The sequence below is a fragment of the Pithys albifrons genome, chromosome 6 (assembly GCF_047495875.1).
Source record: "Pithys albifrons albifrons isolate INPA30051 chromosome 6, PitAlb_v1, whole genome shotgun sequence".
Lineage (NCBI taxonomy): Eukaryota > Metazoa > Chordata > Aves > Passeriformes > Thamnophilidae > Pithys > Pithys albifrons.
This window is the reverse complement of record NC_092463.1, coordinates 55479890-55495819: the sequence shown is the minus strand read 5'-3', so window position 1 is coordinate 55495819 and position 15930 is coordinate 55479890. Positions and strand designations below refer to the sequence as shown.

Genomic DNA, 15930 nt, shown 5'->3' with positions numbered 1-15930 from the left:
AGCCTTCTGGGACCTCCTTGGGAGAAGCACCTGGATCTCTTCCTGTTTCAAGTGCCCTGATCCTGAGCAAAGTTAAACTGAGTCTTAGGTGACCTTCAGCAGAAGTGAGCTTCCTTCCGATGTTTTCATCACTTGGATTGTTGCTGCAAGTCTCACATTCTGTTGCTGCTCTACCTGCATTACTTGAAATCCAAAGGGGCCACAGCCAGGCTGTCCATCTGCTGTGTAAGAACCTGAGTTGTGGTTGTTGGCTTTCAGTACGTATGTGTTGGCATCCCCTTTCAGTCTCTTGCCATATATTAATTCATTCATTCTTTCAGATGTGAGAAAACTTTGTAATAAGAACTTCTTAATTTGAAATCAAAGATCTCATGGATCTTACTATCACCAAATGTGACATTTCTGATAAGAAGTCCCAGAAAGAACATGACAAATCAGTGCACTATTGTGAGAGTGTGGTGCAAGGAACTTAATCCCTTTATGAGAGTGTAATTAATAAATAGTTGACTCTCCGTGGTCTTGTCTAGTGAACAGTTAATGGGAAAAGCTGAGTAATCTGAGCACAGACAGGAATGCTGTGGAGACACATGGCACCCCTGCCCTGGGGAGCTGTTCTGGCTCCCTGTGTGGGCACTTACATGTGCTTAGTGGGAATGTTGCTCTGGGAATACCCAGACAGGTCTGTCCCACAGGCACAGGGCACAGGGTGGCTATTTGGCCAAAAGTAAAGGAGGAAAAACCCCCACAGAGCACTTTGGTGTGGAAGTAAATCTGGCTAAATATTCAAAAACCTCTTTCTGACTGTCAGTCTATATCTCCTTGTGTCATTCATGTAGGGGAAAGGCAGTCTGATGTTTCTGCTTCCAGAACTTGCATGAGACTTCAGGGAGAGAAAGAGCTTCTGCTAAGCAGCAGGACTAGAATGAATTTCTACCCTAATATGCACAATAATCATGGGATTATTTATCAGAATTAAAAAAAAATCAAATTTCTCTAAGAGAGTCTGGAGGTTTTTTAGAAACAAAAGAAAATACATGTGAATAGCATGCTAGTAACTCACCATGATGTATGCATATTGGCTGCTGTAATGAGCAATAGAGAAAATATATCAATTAATTTTGTACAAATTGTGTTTCAAGTTCTAAAAAATGTCCAAAGTCTGCTGAGAGAGTTTTTGGCATTTCCTTCTATATGTGCTGTCATATGCAGTTTAATCTCAGATTTTCATCTGATTGTTTGCTATTCACAGTGTTATCATGGCTTCCTGGCAGCTTTGGCAGGAGAGGATCACCTTTTTTTTCCCTTTTGATTGTTTTTTTTGTCCCATTCCCAGTCTGTCTGATCTGTCCAGTGTTTACACTAAGTACAAAGTGTGCTGCGATATGCAAAGACTGGATATTGAGTTGGATACTCTCAGGGTGGCTGCATGTTTTGTATGCAGTTTGGATCAGGTTTATTTTTTTTAAGATTAGAGCTTTGCTACTCTGTCATCTGTACAGACAGAGTCTGACAGGCTCTGTCACTCTCTCTGAGGAGCCCTGGCAACTTCAGTATGACTTACTGAGCTGTAAGTAAGCAGTAGTAGCAGAATTTAACCCACTTGGATATTTCATTTTTTTTCCTTAGGTGCATTTCCACTAAAGGTAGTTTTTTTGGAACAAAACAACAGTGACAAGGAGAATTAACTGAAGTTGAATATTCAAAACAGTAAAGTTCGGTTTTCAGCACAAAGCAGTATTACTGTTGACACTTTGTCAGCAGTGTTGTGATTTTTGGGGAGGTGAGAGAATATGTAAAATAACTTTTTTGAGAGGAAGTCTGTCACAGTTATTGTAACTTTCAATTTTTATCTTCTGAGTATGCTTTTCTCTATGGCTGATGCAGTGGTGCAGCGTGGTGAGCTGCTTCTGCCATTGCCTGTCAGTGTTTCATCCCCCTGTATGAAACAGGAGGTGATGTTTTCATTTGAGATTCATTCGTCTGATACAGGATTTATAACAGTGTCCCACATGGGAGCAGCCTTCCAAGACAGCAATCCTCAAACTGTAATTTTTAAGGATGCTGATAAGATCCTTGCATGCATTACAATAGATTTTGGAATTGGGATCTTCCTGTGTGTTTCTTGCTGTGTGACAAATTTCAGGGAAAGTTTTCACACTTTTAAAAACAATATCAAGGCTCTCTGACCCAATGCAAGTTTGGGATTTTTACCTGTCTTATAGAATAGCCTCTGGCAAGAGGGTACAGGGGGTATAGACTGCCTAACAGATGAAAGGCACCTATAGAGGAAAAGGATGGAAAGGATCCTTCCTTCCGTGAAAAGCTGAAAGGCTGTTGCCTGCAGGAAATAGAATATAGAATTTTTTGAGTGCTGGGAGCCAGAGTCTCCTCCAGAGAGCTGAGGTTTATTTTGTCTTTAATGATAGTCGACTTAGATGCACATCATTAGTCCACCTTGTAAATTAAGGCCCAGCTACATGGCACCCTTTTTTCTTTCTGAGCTGGGAACTCAACGTGTCAGGCACTGGAGAACTTGGAGGGGCACGTTCTCAAAGCCTTTCTGCCCACATCCTGACACTATTTCCAATGCATCTTTTTGTGAGCCACCTGTTACACCTGAGTGTGTATAGTTCAGCACAGTTGTTGTTGCCTTCTGCATGTCTTTAGCTGACATAGAGGTCTTTTTGAAGATGGGATATTTTTGCTTACTGTCAATACCTTCTTGTTACTGGCACTTAATGAAATCAGTAGATAAGGTTCCACTGCAGATTTTGTAAAGCAGTTCTGTTTCCATGGAAAGCATTTTCACAGTGGTAAAGCCTTGATATGAAACACTGCTGCTTTTGTGAATAGACCTGCAGTCAAATAAGGGGTAGAGCCAAAATTAAACTTATAGACTAGTAAGAACAAACAGCATGTCTGAACCTGTCTCTGCAACTATTTTTGCATCCCTTTTCTGACTTAATCCTTTCTCTTAATTGTGAACCTGTTCATGGTAACCTTTCTTAGGAAGAAAAGTTGAAATCTGAATTAAGCTGAAAAAATGGGTATTTCTTAATGAGCTTCAGAGATTTTATGGAGATTAAACCCAAGTTATTATTAAATGATTGTGTTAATTGTCAATAAGTCCTTGCTTTCTTCAGAGGGTGTACAACCAAGTAGCAGCAGAACAGACAACAAAAAGTCTATCTCTTATTATTTCAGTAGTCTTCTGATTTAATGTCTTTGACAAACTGTATAATAAGCAACAGAAAGAGAACTTCTGTCTTGGAGGCTGATCAGTGAGATCAGCTGAAGCAATTTATTTATATTAAGATTAATTGCACAACTAGAAACCATGGTCCAGAAAGTATGAACTAGAGACACACAGATGCTTTTGGAAAACAAACTGTGAGTTTTTTGACTCAGGTAAGTGTGTGACCAACTCCATCCTGATGTCATGACCAGAGAGGTTTCTGGAAGGAGACTTCCTTAGCCCAGGTGTACAGCCAGCTGACTCCTGTGTAATACACCTCTGGTGCTAAGCAATTTAATGGCAAGGTGTCTGTCTGCCAAGAGTTAACACCAAGCTCATGCCTGTGTACAGTGGTGTGTAAAGTTAATGTGGGGAAGAGCTCACGATAGCATTTGCAGTGATGTGCTGCAGATAGCAAGCTTCCTTCCCACAGGAAAAATGGAAGTGATCTTTCCTTTTTAGAGCATACAAATGTGCCTACCTTTGTATTGCTTCAGGCAGTACTACTCATGGTCACCTTTGAGCCTTTGCTTCCCATTCAGCGACTGCAGAAGCAAGGTAAGGACTGGCTGTGAGACTTCAGGCCAAGACCTGCTTGCAGAGACCAAGGCAGCAAGTACACTTGTCAAAAGGCAGATGATGATCTGATAATAAATATTCTTTTTCTTGTGAAAGACTGGCTGAATAAAGTTACTTCGCCCAAGGGTTTTCAGACAAATAAAGGGAAGAAACACTTTGTTTTCAGAGATGTGATTCCATTGATTGGAATTGTAATTGAAAATGATTGCTAATGCTTTTTTCCTGTAGGATAATGTATTGAAATAGCATATTTGCTTAGGTTACAAAAAAAATGACTGCATTTGACAAGTGGTTTAGTAGAGCTTGTAAACTAAATTCACAGATATCTGTTGCTGGAAAATCGTGGCCTTGCAGATACAAACTGGATTAATGATCATGTTTTAATCAGAAAGATATTCATAGATCACTTTAGGAAATACTTTTGCCTATGAAATCATTAGATAATTCAGCAGATGAGTGTGATTCTGTGACAGTGGTTGTTCCTAGGATGGCTCGTCTTCCATGAAAAATTCTCTTTGGCACTACAATAGTTACAGGTGCATATGCATGCACTATTCTTACTGAGTCTTATTTTCACTCAGGTGTCTTAATTCTCTGGTGTGCTGTTTGCATGTGAGGTGGTCCTACAGCCTTGTGCCATAGGACTAATAAAAGTTAAAACCATCAGGAAAAGTGTGCTTGATTTGAAGAAGTGCAGATTGATGTAACACAGAACAGGTTGAACAAATACTTGCATATTTTCTTAATTAGCAGAAAAGTGCATACTCTTGAAAAGTGGTGAGCTACGTTAATTTTATAGGACAGGGTGAGGGAGATACCTGATTTGAGTCTGTCAGATATAAGGAGAATTTGTGAAATTCTTTGTGCAAATTCAAGTTGGTTTTGTGGCTCTCAGACAACAGAGACACCTGTGACTTCCCACGTTGCTGTGATTTTTGGACTGATATTTAAGGGCTCTTCTGCCTTTCCTCAAGTTAGGACCTTCTAAAGTGATCTGAATTTATCAAACTGTCCTAATTTCCATTGCAGAGTTGTATGTGAACTCACAAGCTCCCCTCTGTCCCATTTATCTGTGTGGTAGCAGGGCTGTCAGAGTAGTTTCCTCGTTTGACTGAGGGTTTAGCATGTCTTTCATCTTTGAAGAACCGGAGCCAATTCCTGGATTCAGACTGTGAGACAGTACTTTGACAAGCAAGAAACATTACACACTTACAGAGGTTGGAATGTAATGCAGGGGAGTAACTGCCATTAGTTTCCTGTCAGTATTGTCAGGGGAAAAAGGAGAACATCTTGGGCAAATCAAACGGCTTAATCCTCTCCATTTATGTTTCTGTGGTTTGGGCTCTTTTTAGTAAGAGATCAAAGGATGCTTCCTGGCATTCTTTGGGAGTCAGGATTCCGATGGTATATACCAGTAGTACATAAACTACAACATAGTTGGATTTAGGTGCTTCCATCAAGCTTAAGGGAGCTCTCAGGCCTGTAGGTGATTCTGGGCACTGAGTAGGACTTTGGACACAGTTGAAGTTTCTCCCTATTGGGCACATCATTGAAAGATTTTCTATTGATTCACTTTTAGTTTCTTAAGTCTCTGTGTGATCAAACATTTATGGTTTGTGAGTACAGCTCTTTAGAAATGAGAGTTCTTTATTAATTTGGTTAGTTGTTAATGGCTGTGGTGCCAGTTGATAAATACATAGAATTTCCAGAAAACGAAGACATTTTTTTCTTTGTGAGGCTCTAATTTATGTTGTCAAATGAGGCAGTTGGTCTCTCTCTACTGATGCACTGCAGATTGTGAAGTGTTTACAGAGAAAGGGGCTCTCTGGGTTAGACCCTGGGGTCGGCTGCTTGAAGACCAAAGGCCTGGTTAGAGGGTGGGATGGTGCTGTCACAGAGAGCCTCACAAATCACCTTGAAAAGACTTTCTGAGCAGTTGAACATTGAGGATGAATGCTGTGACTTCATTGTATTGGAGCTCTTCTTAAATTAAGCTTTAGGTTTATTTTTTCCCTGTTCTATCTTTGTCATAGCAGACAGAGATGTGGCCTTGTGGAATGAAAACCTTTTATTGTAACAAAAATATTGCAAAATGTCAATCCCAGTAGCAATGTCACATGCACCTAAATATTGATTAAAAATTCAGATAGGTTGGGTTGGTGTTTTAATGTCATATGATACGAAATAAAGGCTGGAGATTGTGGTAGTTTTGGCTTTAGTTTCAGCCAGGCCTCAGCTAGGCCTCAATTCAGCGGGCCCAGAGGATGGGACATAGATCAGAAGGGACAAGCATCACCTGACTTAAGCAACCAGAGAGGTATTTCATATCATCTGACATCATAAAAAGAGAGGAGGTGGAGCTTCTGTCTCTTTTGGCCTTTGCCTCAGCCCCGTGAGGACGCCCTGCAGAGACTGGGCCTTGCCACCATCCGCGCTGTGTTATCCGGGGAGGGGAACATTTGCTTGTTAATTTTTCTCCTCTCTTGCTTTGAGTGTTCTCTGGAAGAGTTTTTGGGAGGTTTTGTAGGGTTTGGGTGGTTGGAATCTGTATTATTTTGTTGAGTGACCGCAGTAAAGTTATTATTTCTTGTTTTACATTTGTATATATATGTGTTATATCATATTCTGGTTTTAATTTTCTTTTCTTCTATGTAAATATAAAAACCTTTCAAAATTCCACTTCTACTTGTTTTCCCCTCCCTTTCCCTTGGGGGTGGTGCTCTGACAGGCAAGTGAGCATTTGGCATTTTGCCAAGCTAAACTTAAACAGTTCGTAAACTGGACCATAAAGTTACTGCATGACTGGAACTCGTTTGCTATTTAAATATGGATACCAAATGCTGTGAATTTTTTCATTTTGTTGAATCTGTAGTTTAAAAGAACTTATTTTACACATGGACTTTGGCAGCCATTTAGTGTATTCTGTACAGACTCTTCTGTCTTTATTTTTCCCCTTCAAAACTTTAATCTTTATTCTAGCAAGGTAATGCAGGCTGAAATTAAATAGTTAAAATTAAAAAATAAATTAAATCTCTCTGTATGAAAGCACAATAACCTTCTTTGATAAGAATCCTTCTGAAATTTAATTCTCTAAGATTTATCAGTCCTGGCCTTTAGTTAGGTTCTGATGAAAAAGAATTGGTTCTACCTAATTTTATTTTGAATATTAAATTTTGAGCCTCAAATGCTAATAGTTACACTGCCACGAGAGGTGTGTGAGGGCGTGTCATGGGCAGACTCCCAGGCTGCTGTAAGCTGGCAGCAAGTGCTGCTCTGCCTGGTGCTCTCCCTGTAGTCAGGCTTTTTCAAATAACATACCCTGCAGCCTGTGGAATGGAAGCCTAAAATTGTTTCTTTTTGTCTTTGTCTCTTACAGAAGCTCCACCAAAAGTGGAAGACAATCCTGCTGAAGCATTCACTGACTCCTCTCTCTTTGCTCACTGGGGGCAGGATCTCAGTCCCGAGAACAAGCGCGTGGCACTGAAGCAGTTCCAGTACTATGGCTACAACGCGTACCTGAGCGACCGCCTGCCCCTGGACCGGCCCCTGCCCGACCTGCGGCCCCACGGGTGAGTGCCCCCGCCACGCTGCCACCCTGCCCCTGCAGCACCCCAGCCCTGGGGCTGCTGGCTGCTTTTCACCTGGGACCATCACACTGTGGGATCACACCTCAGCTTGGTTCCATACGATGGCCAGAACGAGTGATTTCTATCAGATACATGAAGGCTTTACGTGCCCAAAGCAAGAAATCCCACTGTTAAAATCCCAGTTAAGCATTCATTAAAAGTTCTCCAAGATCCCGTTGAACCTTAATGTCACCCACATTTTAAATTAGGTAGCGAGTGTTTTATTGCTAAAAGAAGGACCTTTTAATGTTAAATTCCAGTTTTATCAGAAAATCTGAGTAAAATAGGAAGAAAATAAGAACTGCTCTCCTTGCAAGCCCAGAACTGCCGATGGAGATCAGTAGGCAGGTAACACTGTTGCACTCTTGTGACGAAATAATACACTTTGGTGAAGCAGCCTGTGCCAGAGACATGCCCACAGAGCCTCCTTCAATGGGAAGTTCTCTGCTAGGCAGGATGCTAAGCAGGTATGTCAGACAGGGTGAGTGGATCCAGTGTTACTCTGCAGTGGCTTGGTGAGATGGGTGGGACCAGCGGAGTGAGCAACCTTCTCTTCAGTGCACCTGTGCCCTGTTCTGCCAGGACCATTCACAGAGACAGTTGATAGTTTATTTTAAGCCTTGGATATATATCTGATCCTTGGAACAAACGGCAGCTCTGGAGATGGAAAAATGGATGGAGGAATAATTAGTTTTTTGCAGCTTGTTAGAAAAATAAATCATTAAAATAAACATGCTGGGTAGTTACTGAGTGAAATGTGATCTCTTTCACTTATTTTAACCAAATATTTTAATAACTAAAGCAGTAAGAAGTGCATTTTGATGTACATTAAATTGTTTGATTATAACGAAAATATGAGTCCCATCTCAGGCAGCACTTCAGCTGTATCTGCACTATTTATTATTATATATTGTGCTTTAGAAATATTTTTGTTGCAGATTTGCAGAAATATCGACTTTAGGAGAGCAAAGTCCATGCAATTTTATTTGCCTTTTGGTTAAATTACTTTAGCATTGGCTGTAGGGACAGTCTCTCTCTCTCTCTCTCTCTCTCTCTCTCTCTTTTTTTTTTTTTAATTATAAACTAATCTAGAGGAAAAAGAAATCTGTCACTAATGAGACATCAGTGATAGAAATGTTTCTGTTCTTATATCTCTTTTGAAATTGCTCTTCTGAATGATTTAAATTAAATTTTTTATAACTTGGGATTTTAAAAATTAAAAAGACAGAGAAAATGAATGCTACTGTAATAAATTAAGGTTAGGATTTTCAAAGACACTCCATCTGGAAATGAATCATGATCCTAATTTCTGTGAAATGTTTGATCCTTAGTTGACTGTCTGCCAGAAACATGTTAGACATCACAGTATGTTTATGGGCATTCACATACAAAATAATGGCTGACACTGAAATGTAGTAAATTCTGATACTGAGGGGAATGAAGTGTGTTATCAGGCAGTATGCAAACTATTTGCTGTACCTACAGCACCCTGTGGAGTACAGAGCTATGGGGTGTTCTGAAAGCCATGCTGCTGAAAAAATTCTTATTTTTGTGAGAGCGCATGCCTGACTGTTGGGGGGGAAAAATCCCCTACTCTGAGAGTAAGGTTTCCACTGTAATAATCAATTTTTGGGATTTGTAGCACCTGTTTTTAAGCCAATTGCACTTGCTTTGTTAGTCTGTATAGATGTATTTAAATTATCTGTGTGCAGATACCAGGCTCAAGCAGCAGAGCATGAGAGCCAGCTTGGTCTGAAGGGAGCACACAGCAAGTGGCATGGAGACCAAGTTAACCAGCTCTGCTGGCCCTTAATCAGTTGTGGTGTTCCTGTCCTGAACACAAATGCACAGAAGCACAGCTATGACAGAGGCACCACAATAGCCCTGGACAGACTCAGCCTAGGCCTAACCAAGCTCATTAGCCTGGATTTAGCAGTGGTTCTGCAAGAGTCAGAGTGACACTGGAATCCTGGCAAAGACTTGTGGGTGGGTGGCTAAAGGAGTAGAGTTCACATGTTGTGTCTGAGTGCAGTTGTGATCTATTGTCTGTATTCATAACGTATCATATGAAGTATTGGAATTTGGAAAGACAACAGAAATGTATGTGTAACTGAAATCTAGTGTAATTCATACATTCTTAGCCCCAGTTGACACTTGGAGAATTAAGTGATCAGCCAAAAGTGTGTGGTGTAATAGTCCATTTTATGTCATACTAGTATGACTCAGGCTTGAACTTCTTTCTGCCTGCAGTGCTCTGAGAATTCACATCAATATATCTCAGCAGGGGAGCTCAGCATTTCTCCACAAGGTTCTGCAGTGAGAAAGGCTGCTCCACATATGTAATGACCCCATGTTAGAGCACAGAGTATTTTCCAGGGTTGGTATTGATAACATTTAATGCCATGACAAAAACAGAGGACAGTTAGAGATTGCTGAGCCACAGCACATGTGGAGGAGAGGGCAAAAATAAAACCTTGCCCAGTCCTCCCATGTGTGTAGCATGCAGAGATAGGAGAGCACATTTAATAGTTAGGGCAGTGCACCCTGCCCAAACCTCTCAACTCTGGCTTCTCTGGAAAAAGGTGATGATCAGTCAAATGGAAACATCCAGCAAACATGACAGTTTTCATACCTTGCAGTGTGATTTTCTCATGTTTTAGGTACTGCAGAGTGGTTTCAACCCTCAGTACACTCATGAGCCTTGTGTCCACTTCTGAATTTGATTACTGTTCACTGTGAGGATTTGTGCTGGCGCAGTGGAGTTCCCACCACAGTCCAATCTCTTAATCCTGATTGCAATAAATAACTCCCCTGGATACCTCGGCCTCCTCAAGTAATTGTCACACCCTGAAGTGGGCTCCGTTTTTGCAGCACTTGATGGTGGTGCCAGCATTATTGTGGAGTACTGCTTGTACTGCCTCTTCCAGGGCCTGCGTTCATTTTGTGCTGCTGAAATTGGGTGCTCTGCTGTTTACCACCCTTCTTTGCATCTGTTAGCCAACAACATATCTACAGCGCAGACTGACAAATAACTTCTGGCTCTAATGAGCTTGGAAGCATTGAGGAAGGCAATGTTGTCCTTGCTGTGTGGAGAACAGGCTAATATTTCTGTGTTAGTTATAATTCTGTTGTGCTCATTACTTTAAGAAGGGCAGGCACTACCCACAAAGCTTGTCGTGAGTGAAATGTGAATGAAACAAGCTCACACAAAAATTCATTATTAAAAGGTAGTTTGGTTAGGGATCCTAAAGCTGTCTACTGAACTCCTTTTGAGTGGGTGCACTTAGGATTCTACTTCATTGGCTTGTAAAATTGTTGTTGTCTGATCCAGTGTGCCAAAGTACACATGGGAGAGAGAGAGATAACATTCTTCTTTGCTTATGTGATGAGTGAGGGAGTGGTAGTGGCAAAGGAGGAGCGCAGCAGGACCCCAGCAGAGGAGCTGTTTCAAAGGTTTTGCTCCTGCACAGTCTGTATGATATGGAGGAGCCTGACCAATAGATGCAAACCAACTTTTTCAGTCACCGACTGAAAGAAAGCAAAGAAGCAAAAGAAAGAACCAGAGGCAGGAAGGGTGGAGGGGAAAAGCAGCACTTAAAGCTCAAATGCTTATTCTTTGGAGATTGTCAAATAGTGTGGTGTAGTGTGTGGCTTGCATCAGATTTTGCCCTTTTCCTGGCTGAGGTAGTGCTGTTTGGCATCTCGACAAGTGCAGAGGAGAGGTCCTGTTTCTTGTGCAGAGAAAGGCTTTGGCTGTTTTATAAGTACTTCGTGTTTTAAACAATTCACCAATCCCACATTGTGTTACTTAGAGGCTCCATTTGGCAAGGAGCAATGGTCAAAATCTAGAAAAGCAGCAAAATTATGTTTCTTGTAAAGTGGGCACAAACAGAGCAGGCGAGAGGTCCCCTGACTGCAGATGTGACTACAGGAGAGAAAAATCAAGCTGGTTGAGGAGAGTGATGGGGTTTAGGACAAAAGTTGTTTATGTGTGTACATCTGTCCAAAATGTCCATCAGTGGTGGTCCATACCATGATGGTATATGCAATCCTGGATGTAGCATGCAAGACTTCTATAAAGTATTTCCTTTATTAAAATTGATGCAAGAAAAACAATTTGTTTCAAATTGTGAGGTTCAGGCTGGGCATTTGTATGTTAGCTCTGCTCCTCCCCAAAAGGCAGGTCCTACAGACTTGTGTTCCATAAATGTTTGCTTCCACATGTCCCTGGGAAATAGTTCTGTTTTGCTGGGCTTATGTTAGTGATGGATGTGGCTCCATGTTAATTTCTGACCAAGTTGTTTTGTTGCTGCTGGTGAAAGAGGGCATAAAATAGTGCATGTTGTATTTGATGTTTCAAAGGTGTTCTTAAAAAGAGCATGAAAACCTGTTACCTATTGTATTGTTTTGCACAGAAAAATTACAAAAGTATTTAGCATTCTTCTTAAATACCTAGTGTTTAATTCTGTCCTATTTCCTGCTCTCTTTTACATACCTCTCTACCTCTGTTTCTTCTTTTCCTTGTCTCACCTTTGCCTGCCTTCAGAGTGTCTCACAGCAGTGGTGTGACTACCTGACCAATCCCCTGGGATTCCAGTCTGAGCTTCACTTTGTCCTGTCTGGATGCATCTCCTCGAATGGCTGCTCTAGAATTGTTTAATATCATTGTCAGTGACATCGAATCTGCTGGAGTAACAGCCTAAGTTAGTAGTGATGTACACTTGTACAGGGAAAAAAGCCCTTTTTATGTTGTTCTATGCCAGTCGTGTTAGCATAGCTCAGTTAACACGTAAAATACTGATAATAGCAAAAGCAAAAATGAAATATGATCACAAAATTAAATTATAAACATAAACAGTTGAGATGCCGTTCTTACAAGACTCAGTTCTTTTGCCAGAGTTTTAGTGCTGTTTATTTCTTTTATGCCAGAATGAGATTTTTTTTTTTTACTCATATACATCTTGAAGTTCTATTTAACATTTTGGCTGTTGATAAAATGTTACCAGTTCTTGAAGGAAGTACATTTCTGTTTCTATTTGTACTTCTGAAAAACTCCTACTCTATTGGAACTAAAGCTCCCTCCCACTTACACCCAATTGTTTTAGTAATATGCTTATTGCACCTTTTGGGTTTTTTGAAAAGTGGAATATATGCTGTAATTTCATGATTAAAACAAAAAGCATATTCTTTTGCCATTGTTACCTGTGATACCCATGTAACTCTTGTTGACAGGTTTCTAAAAATTGCAGAAAACATTTCTTGTTCATAACTTATGTACCTGTTTGTAAAAGGTCTCAGAGAAAAGTTATTAATGCAGGAAATCATTCTTTTTTGTTGTTCTTACTGCATAGTTATGCCAAACTAATGTTAATGTGACTGGCTGAATTGTGTTCTCACAAGGCACATGTTGTAGAGGAACATAGTTGTGGACAAATATTTGAAAGAAGATTCATAATGTATGCTGTCCTCCATTTACCAGAGTTGTGCTTGAAACAGAATGCTGGGAGTTTCTCTAAATTTCTGGTAACCATGACAACTGCTACTTTAGTGTTATTAGCCTAATGGAATCGAGCAGAGTGGGTTGCTAGTGGTAATTTTTAGCTACATTGGATTGATACTCATTATTGTAGTTCTAAATAATATTTGGAATTTGTGTTTTAAACCCAGCCAGAATGCTGAAATACCCCCTCTGCCTCGTGGATGTGTTTGCTTAGTGCAGCCTCCCTGTGTGCAGGGGCGGGGTGGGGTCTGGTCCGAGCCCCTGGATGAGTCCGAGGCAGAGCTGCCACTGGAACTTGTACATCGCTGGTTGCCACGCAACCGCTCCATTCCCGGAGCTTAATGGATCTCGCAGTTTGAGCTGTACCATTCCCTCTCTTTTTCCTCCTTCAGCATGTTTTATACACATACACATGCAACCTCTCTCTGTACCTATTTTTTGGTCATTCCTATAATTATGGAATTTTATTCCTCATAAAACTTGGCATAGAGCAGATGACAGACGTACTTGTGAAACTGCACAAGTGCTCTGTATTCTGTGCATGATCTGGGGTGGGGTTAGTTCTGACACATTTAAATAAAAAAAAAGAAAGTAGGTAAGTTTTATTGTCATCACCTGATATGAAAAACAATGTAGACAGGAAAATATGTTTTTTAAAAACAACACACACATTGAAAAATAAGTGAATTTGAGCTGGAAGTAAAGATGATGAGTGAATCTGAATGGAAAAAAAAACCACAACCAAACATGAACCCAGTTTTGAAATGTACCTTCTTTGAAATTGAGTCCATTTGAAAAGATTAAAGAAATCATATGCAACAGGAGCCTAATTCTGTAGTTTTGTGCCACATGTAGTTGTCTTTTAAAGTAGTATTGTGGTGCCAAAAGGGAGTCAAATGATGTTTGCATATTAAATCCTTTGCTCTTGTCTGCACAAGTTGCCAGCAATGGCAAATCTTTTCAAGTGTGATATAAATTAAAAACATGTAAGATGTAAATGAATGCAGGTAGGAAAACCAGTAGAAACACCTTCCTTTAAATAGATAGAAGACACATCAGAAGCAGAAATTTTGTTTGAACATTTCAGTTTATGCATGAGTGTACAGCAGGGCAGCAGTATATCTGGGACTGGTTTTGTCAAGTGGAACATTTTTGGAATATAAGTTGTCACTAATTTCTTGCAATAGTGTGTTTTACATATATCTCAACCTGAGATTAATTGATGGAGAAGGAAAAAAAATCAGTATTTAAAGGCAGGAAGTTCTTTGAACTATTTTCAGTGAATTTTCATTGCCATTCAATATATTTTCCAAAATCACTCTGTTGCTCTCTATCTGATAGGTGCCATATCTTACCATATTTGCTAAAGCTTCATTTTTATCTTCTTTGTACACTGTTGCAGCTGAGGATAGCAAATATTGCTGGGCCTAAGCAAGACAGCTAAAAGATAGATTGGCTGTAGCTTGTTTGCTGGACCGTTTTATACCTATGCATTCTGGCTGCAAATGAATCACTCAAATAACAGGCTTTGTCTGTTCTTTACAGGGTAATACTGAAAATTATCCCAGTGTATTTAAACCTGTTAACCAGTTCTTAGTCTGTTTGAACCCAAATTTTCAAAACTTGGGTGAAATTTCAATTATTGCATCAAAGAAAACTGTACTAGCTTTATGAAGGTATGCAGGAGACTAGAGGTCTGGTAGTAATTTCTCATTGTACCTATGCAAATTTCTGCACCTAGCTTCCATATAAGTGATGTATCCAATAATTAATAGTATCCAGTTTGCACATTGTGCTTTTTTTTGTCAATGCAGAATGGCATGGACATGCATGCACACCATGGGCCATAACCAGGTCTGTTCTTCAAGGACCTGGATTTGTAATTGTCTTAACATCTTTCAGAAAAATGTCATTGTTAGTATTTAGGAATTGCAAGTGCAGGGGCCTCCCAGCCAGTTTGACCCAGAAACCCACATGTCGGAAATGTATTTTCAGGTGCCACTTAACCCTGGTGGCCCCTAACATTCACATTTGCCAAAGATTCACCTCAGCTTTGACAGTGCTGAGCCCAAGTCAATTTGTGCCTTCTTAACCACTCAGCCATCTGGGCAGTGTTTTTAAGCAGGGCTTTTAGAGATTGCTCACTGCAGAAGGTGACCTTTCTTTTGTCAGTTATATCAGAGGTTAAAATACTTACTCTAGGTACAGGAGGCAGTTGTGGAAACTATCTGTTTTTTCTTACAGTATTTTGAAACCTTATGTGTGTAAAAAGAGTTGGGGCTGTTCAGCCTAGAGGAGAGGCAGCTCAGGAGAGATGGCATCAAGGTACATAAATATCTGAAGGGAGGCTGCAGCGAGGGCAGAGCAAGGCTCTTAATGGTGCCTGGTCAGAGGAGCAGAGGCAAGGGGCAGAAACTGGAACACAAGTTCTAGAGTCTCCATCTTTAGAGACATCCAAGGGCCATCTGGATAGGGTTCCTGGGCAACAGGCTCTAGGTGACTCTGCTTGACCAGGGGATTGCACAGGATGAGCTCCAGAGGTCCATTCCAACCTCACCCATCCTGTGGTTCTTTATTGCCTCCCAGTAAATTGCTCTGACACCTGACTTGCAGGCTCTGTGAAGGTGCCTTTAACTCCTTCAGCCAAAGTGGCACTTTTGAAAAGGAAACAATAAATATTAGCTTGCACAATAAAGCCAAAAGTGATCACAACAGTTTGTGTGGCATTATAATCCAGAAGACTGGACATAGCCATAAAGAGTGAAGTTGAGGGTTTAAAGTGCATGACTGTCCGTTGGAACAGGTGCTGCAATACAGGTCTTTCCTCCAGGGAATTTGCCCCAAACACGAGACTTACTTGATATCACTCCAACTTACTGTACATTTAATTGATCACAGAAAGTGGAATGACCCTGAAAAGGGGGAGAGAAGATAATCACACCAAGCTGGCAGGTAGTTAGTTCTCTGGGGAGATCAGAGGAGATTAAAGT

The 15930-nt window shown here is 40.6% G+C and overlaps 1 protein-coding gene across 2 annotated transcripts in view; it reads left to right on the top strand.

Moving 5' to 3' along the window:
* The window catches only part of GALNT18 (polypeptide N-acetylgalactosaminyltransferase 18), a 226617-nt gene that overhangs the window by 100027 nt on the left and 110660 nt on the right, over positions 1 to 15930 (top strand). For both annotated transcript variants that reach the window (XM_071558981.1, XM_071558979.1), the window contains exon 3: positions 7191 to 7383. In XM_071558981.1, the coding sequence (XP_071415082.1) occupies positions 7191 to 7383 (193 nt within the window). The remainder of the gene's footprint in view (positions 1 to 7190; positions 7384 to 15930) is intronic.